This window comes from Brassica napus, chromosome C8 (assembly GCF_020379485.1).
Source record: "Brassica napus cultivar Da-Ae chromosome C8, Da-Ae, whole genome shotgun sequence".
Taxonomy (NCBI): Eukaryota; Viridiplantae; Streptophyta; class Magnoliopsida; order Brassicales; family Brassicaceae; genus Brassica; species Brassica napus.
In genome coordinates, this window is record NC_063451.1 from 41,725,013 (window position 1) to 41,738,117 (window position 13,105).

General features: G+C 31.5%; 1 protein-coding gene across 1 annotated transcript; it reads right to left on the reverse strand.

The window, feature by feature from the left end:
* Positions 1-8,641: 8,641 nt before the first annotated feature.
* LOC125591216 lies at positions 8,642-11,065 on the reverse strand. The gene is made up of 3 exons (XM_048764956.1): positions 9,843-11,065; positions 9,493-9,586; positions 8,642-9,347 (listed from the first exon to the last, which is right to left on the reverse strand). The coding sequence occupies exons 1-3, from the start codon at positions 9,991-9,993 to the stop codon at positions 9,221-9,223; spliced, it is 372 nt and encodes a 123-aa protein (XP_048620913.1). The 5' UTR covers positions 9,994-11,065; the 3' UTR covers positions 8,642-9,220.
* Positions 11,066-13,105: the final 2,040 nt, after the last annotated feature.

The following is a 13,105-nucleotide window of genomic DNA, read 5'->3' on the forward strand; positions in this document are numbered from 1 at the left end:
AATACGTAACATTATTTTAAAAATAAAGTACTGGTATCATTAAAACAAATTAGTGTATGATTTATCACTCATACACGTTCATCGATCAATATAAATCACTAGTCACGTGGATAAAGAAAACAAATGTGACCAGGAGCAGGTCCCACAATTGCACCTGCTTTGCTTAATCCAATAATTAAGATCTACGTAAAGCGCCATTACATGACTAAATATATAATACTCCCTCCGTTTCATATTAAGTGTCGTTGTAGAGAAATTTTTTCGTTACAAAATAAATGTCGTTTTCGATTTTCAATGCAAAATTTATTAATTTTATGCAGTAATTTATTTTTCTATTGGTTGAAATATGGTTAGGTGTATAAGTAATTGTGTTTTTATATAGAAAATATACAAAATTAATTATTTTTTTAATCTGTGTGCACAAAATCAAAATGACACTTAATATGAAACAGTTGAGTAGTAATCACTTTTTACCTAACAAAAAAATATAGCTCGTCGGTATATGGAAGATGCAACTACTTTTCTTGTTGTTGATCCCTCTTGTGTTTGTCGTCTCATCCAACTTGATTTTTAAGCTTGTAACTTCTAATTGATTATATACATTTTCGGTAATTAGGGGTTAGTCAACGCTTCACGCAGAGATTTTATATACTTTGTTTAACATATGTTTTTACTTTAAAGAGTTTTTTTTGTTTAAATGATAAAATTACTTTAAAGTGTTTAGTTATTAAATATATGTTAATCGTTATTTTTGTGCATGTGATTTCTATCATTTTTTGATTAAAAGTATTTTATATTAGGATATTCAAATTTAGTATCTTGTGATTAACTGAATTTTATAATTTAATAGTTGAGATAGTTTTAATAAGTTTATGTTATATTTTATTCTGGCTGCATAACTCTTTTGATCTTATGTTTTTGTGTGTTCTTTGCATTGTTTTACATTACATCTCTATCTCTAGTTCAGACTCTGCAAAAATATAGTTTTTCAATTTCATATCGATAATGAATTTATGATTATATATTTTTTGGATTTTGAAAATATATATATTTTTTAAATATGTTACATTTATTTGAATACAATAACTTTAACCTTTGTTTATATCATAGAAATTCCAAAAAATCAATTTTGTTCTATGTTTGAGTTTAGCAACCAAAAGAAAAAAAAACTTCATTATATTAACTCCTTTTAAGCTTGAGTTTGATGAAAATGAAAAATCAATATTGTAAATAGATTTTCTATTTTTTCTTATGATATTTTTTTCATTTTTTTCATTTTTATTATGAATTTCACTAAATTTTTATTTGTTGACTATTTTTTCAACCAAACTCAAGTTCTATTATATATTTTAGCTAAATAATTTTTTTTTTTATTTGTTATGTTTTTATTCTCCAAATTGATTTTCTTATATTATGTATTAGTTATTAGTTAAGTATTTTTGTTAATTTTTGTGACTTTTATTTCGTAGCAAAAAATATAAAATAAATTTCGTGAGATTCTCTCTTTTTTGCTGGCATAAGTTTAATGAAAGTGAAAATTTATTATTTCAAATTGAATTTCAAATTTTTTTATTTTGGATTTTTTCTTTAATTTTATTCAACTTTTATGTATTTTAGATTATAATATATATAGATATATTTTATTAAATTCTTATTTTATAGATTGATGTTGAAATTTAGTTGAATGATAATAAACTAATGATTTACAATGATTTATTCGACTTTTATGTGTTTTAGATTATGTTATATAATTATTATTTTATATGTTTTATATGTATATATGATATTTGTAAGTTTTAACAAATTTTAGGACTTTTTTATTAATGTCTTTAATATTAATTTTTAAAGAGTTACTATATGTAAGTTAATCTTTAAAAATATGGTCCATAAAATTAATTTTCATATTATTATGAAAGGTTGTTTTTTATATTTTTAAAATATTAAACTGAAATGGTCATTTTGTTTATTTTATTCATATTTTAATTTTTATGCAAATATTTTTAATGTTATGTACCTTCAGATTTCAAAATTATGTGTGATTTTAATTATTCTCTTATTCTTAAAATTTTTGGATTCTTTAACTTTTTTTTTGTTAATCTATAGTAGTTATCCAAAATAATATATTATCAAGTCAATTCCTTTTTAAATGATTTTGCTAGTTATTTTATTTTGTATGGACTTTAAAAATCCTATGTGATTTAAACTGTTATAGCTTTTATTTTTAAATGTTTTGTATTATTTTAAAAATAATATTAGTTAATTTTATGTAACTTTTCAAAATTGTATCTTTCTCAAGTTTATTCCTTTTCAATGATTTTTATTTTGGTAGTTCACTTTATTTTGTATGTGTTTTTGCTTTCTTTATATTTTTGCGTGGAAATTTTAACATTTTAAATATAGTAAAACTAAAAAAAACAATTTGACATATTATGAATTGTGGTTTTAAAACTTATAGGGATGCTTTCAATGACATGTAATATCAAATTTTTCCTTTAAAGTACATAGGTTATTTTGATAGTTTAATTTATTTTGTATGGACTTTTGAATACTATGTCATTTAAATTATTATAGCTTTCATTTTTATAAAATTTGTATCATTTTAAAAATAATATTAGTTGATTTTTAAATGATTTTTATTTTGTTAGTTTACTTTATTTTGTATTATTTTATTTTTGGAAATTTTGAGATTTTAAACATAGTTATAATCTAAGTAGATTGCCTAACCAAAAGTGGAATTCAGTTTTCACTAAGCCATTATCCGTAAAATATAAAATCTACTATTTGACATTTTTATTTAACAAATTTTTGAACCAAAAAAATACTCCGGTAATTTAACAAAATTTTGAACCAAATCTACTATCCTACATTGATATGGATATTTCTTCTATTTTCATAAATTTTTAAGTTTGTAAAACTATTTGTTTCATTAATTTTGATAAATAGAATAGTAATAAAGATTATGTTCTAGGGGAGTTAAAGTGGATCCTACTTGCCAGCGATGCTGTAATGAAGAAGAATCTATCAACCACACTCTGTTCAAGTGCCCTCTTGCTTTTGCAATATGGAGATGTTCAAACATCCCTCTGGTGAGTCAATTTTCAGATAATCTTGAAGAGAACATCAACTTGATCTTTCAGTTAATGAATGATTTAAGTGAGGATGAGATAAATCGTTTGCAGTCCTTTTGGACATTGTGGTATGTGTGGAGAACTCGTAATGAATTTATCTTTAATAAGAGAAATGTTCATCCTATTGAAGATGTGAGACGAGCGAAAAATGCTAATAATGAATGGATACTGAATGTGAAATATAATGAGAGAGATCATGAAAGATCTACACGTCCTTTTACATGGGAACCTCCACCTTTGGACTGGTTGAAATGTAATTTTGATTGTAGCTATAACAGAGAAGGTGTTGATACGGGAGTTGGATGGGTTATTAGAGATCATACCGGTAAAATGGTGACTTCTGGAGGAGCTAGATTAAGTGGTATTACATCGTCATTAGAAGGGGAGGCCCAAGCATTCCTTTATGCGCAACAAGTTTGGATTCAAGGATGGAGAAATGTGTGGTTTGAGGGAGATAATCAGAATCTGGTTGATATTGTCAATGGTTATCATGAAAGCTTGGAGTTAGGAAATCTGATTTACGACATCAGACATTGGATTGAATTATTGCCAGAATGCTCACTTGCTCATGTTAATAGAGAGAAAAATCAAGCAGCAAACTGTATTGCAAAGAAGATGAGGATGGAACATGATTTATCTGTTGTTTTTAAGTTGCCACCTTCATGGCTGATTGATTTCTTGTATTATATACACTATTTAGTTGAATGAAATCCATGTTGTTAAAAAAAAGAATAGTAATAAAGACAAAATATACAAAATGGTATATTAGCGTACAAAGAAAAACATGTTGAATTTTTTTATCTATATTTCCAATTTTCCCTAATTCTAATTCGCTTCATGATCTAATTTTTTGAAAACCCTGTCTCTCTTAACGCTCTTGTGTGGTGTAACCAATGTGATATGCAAGGATGAAACACTGATTATGCTAGTTAGTGAATGTTATTAATTCTTCCAAGTTCATCGTAGAAAGACGAGTGAGTTTCTCATTGTGGCTAACAATTATTGATTGTTGCAGTGCAGGCACAGTTGTTTTGGGGAATTCTGTTCAAAAGTATGGAGCAAAACAAATGGCATGCGATGTCTCAGAGAATCAAATATGAAGTATTAGGAAATCGAGTCATGATCACCCACCGCTATTTTTTATATGATGATTATGATGATGATGATTCGGGGTCGATGTTGTGTGCTTTCTTCAGTGTAGATTAATTTGTACACAAAGCCAGTTGTCGCCTTTTTTTTATCAAGGGAACTGGCTTTTACCATCCAACAAGTTGGCATCGGCAATTATTTGATCTGTGGATACAACCTTTTATTTCTTTTTTTCTTCTTCTAGGACTGGCGCTTTGAAAGAAAAAAAACAATTTCATGATGTACAAGGGTTTACTGTATATGTCAGCGTCTGTTTTTTATTAATCAGAAAGCTTAACAAGACTTGAAAGTTCGAACCGAGACCAACCTGAAATCGAACTAAAAATTTATAAGTACTTAATTAAATTTAAAATTGTTTTATCCGAAAAAACTGGACCCGAATAGGCCTGGACCAGAAAAGAACTAATTCAAATAAGCTAGTACCGATAAAAACCGATACACACCCGACTTAAAAACATTAATATCCAAAACTATGATTTCATATGTTCCATTTTTTATATTTCAGTTTATGATTTAGTAAAAATGTCTTTTTGTTAGCAATCTTCATTATTATTTTATAACCTTTTCAAGTAATATGAAACTTTAAATGCCAAATTTAGAGTTTGAAATGTTTAATTTCAATTATTAATAGTTTATTTTTGATCATTTGCAAATTTTAGATAAATATGATATATTTTGGCTAAATTTTGATGGAGTTTGGATATTTTGAGTTTTTTGGATCTTAAATACCCGAACCCGATTTGGATCCGATATAGATTCGAAAAATATATTATTTTATCAGGTATTTTAATTATTGATCTGAATCGGCTCAGTCCCGAGAAGAACCGAACAGACCCTGAGCCAAAAAAAAATCAAATACCTAGTTGTTTCTACATGTCTATGATTCGAAAGATCGTGAACCAAAAAATCAACCCGAACTCAACCTGAAAACCTGAACGCCGATGCCTAACTCAAACTCAGACTCAGAGCTTGCTTGGTTTTAAGTTATAATTAGCCCCAATTTCTTAGAAATCACCTGCAATGAAATCAAATAAAATAAAATCATTGGCTTATTAGATGATGCAGTATGTTGGATTCTCTGAATGAGCCGTATACTGGACCCTATTTGATGATAACTTTAAGAAAAAATTGGGCAATTAGAGGACTCATTCATCAGGCCTATATAAGGGCCCATTGTCATTTACTCTCACCGTCTCAATGCGGCGCTTTTCATAAGCCTAGTCTTCCTTTTTAACACTTGCAAGAACTTTATAGATTCTTACACACACAAAAGGAAAAATAAGAAGAATATCAGGTTAGTGTAGACGAGATAGTAAAGTGCAGAATAAACAAAACACAACTTTTATCTTTTTTAATTCACTAGAACAAGAAAAAGCAAATATAACGTATTTGATAAAAGCATTGATTAGGCACAATCATCTTTACATAACGCTCTTTTTATTACAAAAACTCTTTAGGATTAATTGATTCTAAGCTAAAACTTTCTCTAGAGCCTAAATTTCATTTTTTTAAAATTCAAAAGTATATGTCAACGAGTACTTCAACACCCAAAATACAACACTAACTCCAAATGCTTGACCGCAAACACGAACACAACATCCTTTGTTTCATTATTTTATTTTTTTTGATAAATTTTTAATAATGACTTGTTTCATGATGGACGTCATGTTTTCATAACAAGCAAGAATTTGCACCCAAAATTCTTCTCTATGAAAATTATCTCTCTCTCTTAAGCTATGACTCTTTTTTTAACTTCTTCAAGTAAAAATATCATTTACAATTAATTTAAATTTCACAGTAAATATATTCTTTTGTCCAAAATATAATAAAGTTTCTAACTCAGAATACACTAATTCCAATACAGTCCATCTTTATAACACATGTCTATAATATCTCAGGTAGTATTTCCCAAACTGATACAAAACACTTAAAAATCTACATCTTCATATCATATGCATTGTTGTTGTGTGTAAAAATTATGTAGGGGGAGGTGATCGCATCTGACGCTGTTAATTTACTAGACACTGACAGGAAGGTTGGAACAGAAGCAAACGTCGACGAGGCAAATACTAGAAAAAGAAGATGACGTCATGCCTCTCCTAAAAGAACAGCTAATTACCTATTATGGTAAAACTCTTTATCAAAACTGTAAGTGCTGTTTCGATGTATGTTTTTGACAGAAAAAGGGGGTGGGGGCGTGGACCAAATCAATGACGCATGTCCCTTGTCTCTCTCTCTCTGTTCTCTGCAGTTCATCACTTCACCTTTTCATATTTAATTTCCTTTTCAAAATCATTAGTTCATTCCTTCACAATGGTTGTTTTTGAGGGGTTTTATATAGTACTAGTCGCATATCTTAATTAAATCAAACCGGCCGAATCATATATAAGAATCGATATATTCAACCACATTTTTCAAAGCATATTGAGTATTATAAAAAAAAAATGATGGATTAGTTACATTTTGTAATCAAGATCTGTTTGTTTCAAAAAAAAAAAAATAATAATCAAGATCTGTTTATTAGTTTATTTTCTCTTTAAAGGATATCGTTTGCTGAGTTTAGCCTTACAAAGAGGTAACATACACGTCGCATTTCACTTGTTCTCGACCACTTCCCACTCAGTTTACATGCAAGTTCTATATCGGATGATGTCATCCATTCTGCCACATCAGTTATCATCACATCTCGCTTGCAGACGCTGATGATGTGGGATTATCTCTCCTCCCAACACGTGGAGAGTAACTTACACAAACTTCCTTTTGACTTTTCTACCGGGATAATTAATTAATTATTAGTTTATTACTCATAGAGTAAATCGTGCGATTCTAAAACTGCACCAGCTATCGAGTATTGATGTAGCTCGAAGATATATGGTATTATCAGTAGTGCTATTCCCTCTTATTTATTTTGAGATATTTAATGCGAGTTTCTGTAACTTCTGTAACTTGAATTTTTTTGTCAACCACTTGATATCTCTATCCACCTCTGTTTGGATCAATCATATACAATAGCTAGGTTCACTCGTACACATTTCGATCATAAAACATACATTTTTGTCAAATCGTATCTCATAAAACTCAATGATTCATATCACATACCAAGTGGACAGTAGTCTACTGGTTATGAGAGTGAATATTTAAGATCATTATTCAGTTTTATTGAAACTAGCAATTTACATTTTACACGTGGTATTATCGACATTTGATCCTAAATTTAATTAAATAAAAGTTTATGATCAGCCCAATTTTTTTAACTTCTAAGTTTTATAAGAAAACAAATCATTTACGTCACGTTAAATATAGTCTCCAAAATTTTCACTATGAGGTTTACCATTTGTACTTAACTATTATAGAGTATCATAATTCTTCATATCTATTTAAAATGCAAATTGCATGATGTGTGCTGACCAAGTGTATGTTGCTTTACTCGTCGTTGTTGTCCTCCAAAGGAGATTACAACAAATTATTGTTTTGGAAAGGATTCCGGCCCATACGGGAACATGTATATTCGGTAAGAAAAACTTTTCAATTCAGAAAAAAAAACACATTCCAACCACTGAAATATGTAATGACATGATTAATTTATTCTGCTGGCATCTCCATCTCCACTCCATTTTTTTCTTTTAAAGTGGAGTAAAAATAAAGATGGAGTAAGAAATGTTCCAATCCAACTTCATATCTCACTCTATAATGAAATTTACTCCATAAATGGAGTAATCTATTTTTTGTTTGTTCATCACTTCATTATGAAGTGGAAAATGGAATAGAATTATAGCAATTTTACTACATTTTCACTTTTACTCCATTTTAAAAGAAAAAAAATAGAGTTTTACATTGCAGATGCTCTTAATCAGCACTCACCCATCTGGCCTCGGGTATATATAAAATCATATCTTTATCGCCATTATAGTTACCTACTGCGTCATCTAAGTATCATGCAAGAGTCCAAGGGATACAGATCATATGTTACAAACTGTGACCAATTTGACTAACAAACAGCCTTAAGAATCTTTTACTTTGTTTATCGATTAGTTTATGATTTATGTAGTCGCAAATCCCAATCAACAGGGATTCCCATGGAGGGATATGATATTATATATGAATTTGGTTGTGTTAATTAGAGGATAAATTAGTGATAACGAAGGGAGGGCTAATAATGTTGAGAATAAGAAGATCCAATATTTAAATATAGCTATATATGTTTGTCCCTTAGAGCATCATTATCCCAAAGATCCTTTTAGGATCTCTTAATTATTTTTTAATACTTTTAAATAGTAAATGTGAGTTAAGAGACTTAGTTAAGAGACCCAAACATTTATATGCTCCAATGCAAAATCTCTTAATTAAGGGTTCTTAAACAAAAATTATGAAACATTTTTTTATTAGACTTAAAATTTATTGATATCACCAAAAACTTAAAACACTTTGCAACTCCATGAAAGCAAAAAAGAAGAAGAAGATGATGATGATGTTTTGAGTACCTCCTCCAAGCCAATATTTTAGCCATATTGCCATTGTTGTTGGTTACAAAAACGTCACTTTCATCACACACTAGGAAGTCTAGTGCAGCCATTCTCGAAGAGTATGCAGAGTAGGCATTACATGTAATGTTTTCCATCTCCTTCTGATTGATGCAAGTTCTCTCCTTTCCTTATCACCACCACCATAATAGCATCCCGAGAAGGCAAGCATATCAGGCTCAAACCTGCAAACAAAGCCATTATCGCTTTGCCTCAAGACATTCTCTAGATTTATACTTTCAACATGTGAAGGAGCTACACAGTGACTTTCTACTTGATGAGAATGCACAGTGACTTTGCTAGTGTAAATAAGACTCACTAGAACAACAAAGTATTGCGAATGACTAAACCAAGAACAGCTCCTCCGAAGTACAAGAAACTCAATACCAAGTGAAAAACCTGAACTGTTCATCTTTAGTGGGGCTAAGAGTCAAAGGCAGAAACTAACAAAACAACAAGGACTAGTTTAGTGAGATGTAGAAAATGAGAAGCAAGAGACTTTCCTATACAAAAAGGATACATTGCTTTTTGATCTTCAAAGATCTTGTCCCTGCAAAACCAACAAATGAATAGCATACAAAGTAAACAAGCTAACTTAACCCTCCAAGAAAAACTTCACATACACATTATATTTCATCATACATACAATTTAAAAATCTGGATTCTGAAAAGTAAAGGAGGTGACTTTCAAATACCGTGAAGCAATAGTCTGTAAAAGCTTATGTGTTAAACATTTATCAATGATTTCTTCCAACAACTGCAAGTCCTTCTGGCGTCCCTCCTCCATTACTGCAAACATTCTCAGTAATTACTGAAATGCATGAGAACTTTGGACCTATTACATCAAACAAGTGGTGAACACACTCCAAGAGAGAAACACATTTACGCAGTTCGACTTCAAATATTAGAATCAAACTGACCTCTAGAGAAATAATTTATCGAGAAAATATTAAACTTTGGACGAAATCAAAAGTCGATTAACAATAATTAATCAGAAAAAGAAAAAAAAACTAAAGAGTACAGAGAACAACAAAAGGTCCAATACGTTTCGACTCGCGGGCAAGGTTATGATACAGTTCTGAACATGACCGAACGACGGCGACGGTGATGGTGGACGGTGAGCGAGAGAGAAGATAATTGGGTTTACTGTTTGAACGCGATGAGCCGAACCTTCCAAACAACTCCGTCAGATCCATCGTGATGCTACCCACCCATAGATTGTGCGATGAATCAATAGAGTGGAGAAGAGATTGCGAGGATGAATGGGCTATAGAGAGAGGAAGCAAATTTCAATGGGGGAAGAAAGGACTCAAGAGACGTTTCTTGTGACCCTTAATTAAGAAACGTCTCTTCTATTATGCTCTAATTTTCTTTTTCTTTTAATCCTTATTACATTAAGAAACCCAACTAAGGAACGGCGATAATGATGCTCTTAGAGCACCTCCAATGGGGTTTCCACCCATTGGAGTTCTAAATATGAATATGTGTGTATGTATATATTGTATATGTGTATATAGTTTTGGGGTTCACTAAATAGTGTATATATTGGTTTAGAACCTTTGGGTATGGGTTCTACACTATTTAGTGGACCCCACAACTACATACATATATATAATATATACATACACACATATTCATATTTAGAACTACAATGGGTAGAACCCCCATTGGAAGTGCTCTTACGCCCTTACCAAAGAGATCCAATACGTTGACAAAGGAAAAAACAACAAGTCCTATATTGAAATATCGGGAAGACGACCTATTTCCACACCAGAACTATCGTATAGTAATAAATGTACACAATGTTTAAACCTCGTCGTAATTGCACACCACAGAAGTATAATAACCCCCTTCCACACGCAATGAAAGTTCGAAACTCGTTTCCACACAAACCGAACTAATACCTACAAAAACTGGTTAAACGTTGGTTAGTGTTCTCTAAACCATAAACTTAACCAGTGACTAACTTAACTAACAAAAAATAACCCGATTACGACCCGATTAGAGAATATAAACCAGATTAAATCAATAAACCAGACAAACCCAAGACCAGACTTAAGAAAATTAGAAACCCTAAGAACCTAAATCCTTTGTCTCTCTCGCCAAGAACGTCGTTGATCTTCTGCTTAGCTCCATTCAGGTAAGTGTTCGACAATTCTCTCTCTCTCTCTCTCTCTCTCTCTATCTATCTCTCTTTCTCTTTGTCTTTGTCGTTATTGTTCTGTCTCTCTCTGGTATTGACTCAGTGTCTCTCTATTTTGCAGAAATCGACAATGGAGCCATGGACTGATGTGAATGTTGAGTGGAATGATGCACCTGATTTCGACTCGGGGACTCCTGATTCTCCTGATTTTGACTATGATGGTGAAGATCGAAGATAGCGTAATGATTACAACATTGAGAAAGAAGCCATGAACTTTGTTGATGAACCTCAAGTGAAGCATAACTTGTATCCAGAGACAGAAGATGATGAAGAGGGGGAAGAGGTTTTAGGGTTATAAAAAATGAAAGGGAAATCGATTTTGGGGTTTTTTAGAAGGTTTCGGGTCGGGTTTAAATCGATCCTTAGTCGGATCTTTATCTGGGTCTGGTTGTACCAGTACCAATCGTTATGAACTGGTTTACTATCGGTTTATGTTATAAACCATTAAAACCAAGCCAAATCTCGGTTTGTGTGGAAACGAGTTTCGAACTTTCATTGCGTGTGGAATGTGGTTGTTATACTTCTGTGGTGTGCAATTATGACGAGGCTGAAACATTGTGTACATTTATTACTATACGATAGTTCTTGTGTGGAAATAGGTCGTCTTCCCTGAAATATCAATCAAGCACTGATTGAAGTCGTAGGTTAGCTATTCTTTGCATAAACTTTCTTTTTGGTTTTGTTTTGTTTGGAAAAGACTAACTTTAAAGTCAAACATTTTTCATATATAATAGTTAAAATATATAGTTTTATACGTGTACACCATAATTAGAAGGTTCGAGGGAATATCACATGGAAACATCGATCGTTTTTTAAATTGCTCATATGAAACAAACCTACAAGCAACCAAGTGGTCTTGGCTTAGTGGTAAAGGGGTTCCAGCTGGAGCTTCTGCCATGGGTTCGATTTCCCTTGACCACCCATAGACGCCTTAAGTGGCAAGAAAACATGGATTTCTATGGGTTTCTTGGTGATTAGTCATTTGGCCTAGAACGCCTTTGAAATCACTTAACAAAAAAAAAAAACAAAACTACAAGCCTAGAGTCAAGAAAACAATTGTACTTATCGTATTCGGTGTATTAGTTAATGTGACACTATCTTTGGAATTAAATAAATGTAGTTATCGTATTCAGTGTATTAGGTAGTATCTTCCAAAATCCATATGACTATCGTTATCCGTAATTAGAGAAGGTAAAAAAAATTAAATGAGATATTGAGGAAATTTGGAAAGTGTTAACCATCAGGCTGTTAGGCTCAAGCTACACGAAGGTTTGGAGTCAGATTTTGAAGGTGTTGGTCGATAGAGCTATAGGGAAAACAAGCTCTATTTTATGCGGTCAGTGTTTCAAGTGACAGTTTACTCACTATGGCAAGAGCGTAATGGGATTGGGGGACGTCGTGGAGAAACACATCAGAACAGTGAATTCCTCAGAGGGCTATTAATGACAAACAAGTGAGAAACCGGATCTATACGATCCAAATGATGGGCATGAAGGGTTATGAAGATGTCATGAAGCTATGGTTAGCTTCATTTTAGTTCCAAACGCTTCAAAGAAGATTCACGATGCTTTTATAATCTAAATATCTTAACTGATTGCTAGTTTTAAAATTTCCGAAGCATCTATTGTAAAAACGGTTTTGAAGAAACTGAAATCGAGTGGATCCAAGTGGAAGAAAAAAACAAATGATTTGGTCCTTAGCAGAAAAGGTCGAGTAAATGTTACGACATGGCATGTGGTCGTGATCTAGTTTATAGGATCTTCTCATCATATCCATCAATAATAATAAAGAAAATTCGTACATGATGTAGTTCTGTATTCCACTATTACCAAGCTAATACTACTATTATAGAAAAGGAAAAATGCGAATATAAGACAAAAGAATTAAATTTTCGACCAAAAAAAAGACAAAAGAATTAAACATATAAAAGGAAAAGGAAAATAAATAAAGAGAATGAGAGGATGGGCAGTGAGAGTGAGTGCATATGCGTCCTACCTCTAATCTCCGCAGTTCCTCCGACCAAAATATCTTATCTACCGTCGACTATGTCTCTTTGCTAGATAAATACAATATGGGGTGGTGATATTATTACTTATCTACCGTCG

What these genes read in the sequence shown, in the direction of transcription:
- LOC125591216 (XM_048764956.1), bottom strand. Translation starts at nt 9,993, where the DNA reads ATGGATCTGACGGAGTTGTTTGGAAGGTTCGGCTCATCGCGTTCAAAC. An exon ending in CCTTGCCCGCGAGTCGAAAC is followed by an intron (nt 9,587 to 9,842) that starts GTATTGGACCTT and finishes GAATGTTTGCAG; the next exon opens with TAATGGAGGAGGGACGCCAG. An exon ending in TTACAGACTATTGCTTCACG is followed by an intron (nt 9,348 to 9,492) that starts GTATTTGAAAGT and finishes TTGGTTTTGCAG; the next exon opens with GGACAAGATCTTTGAAGATC.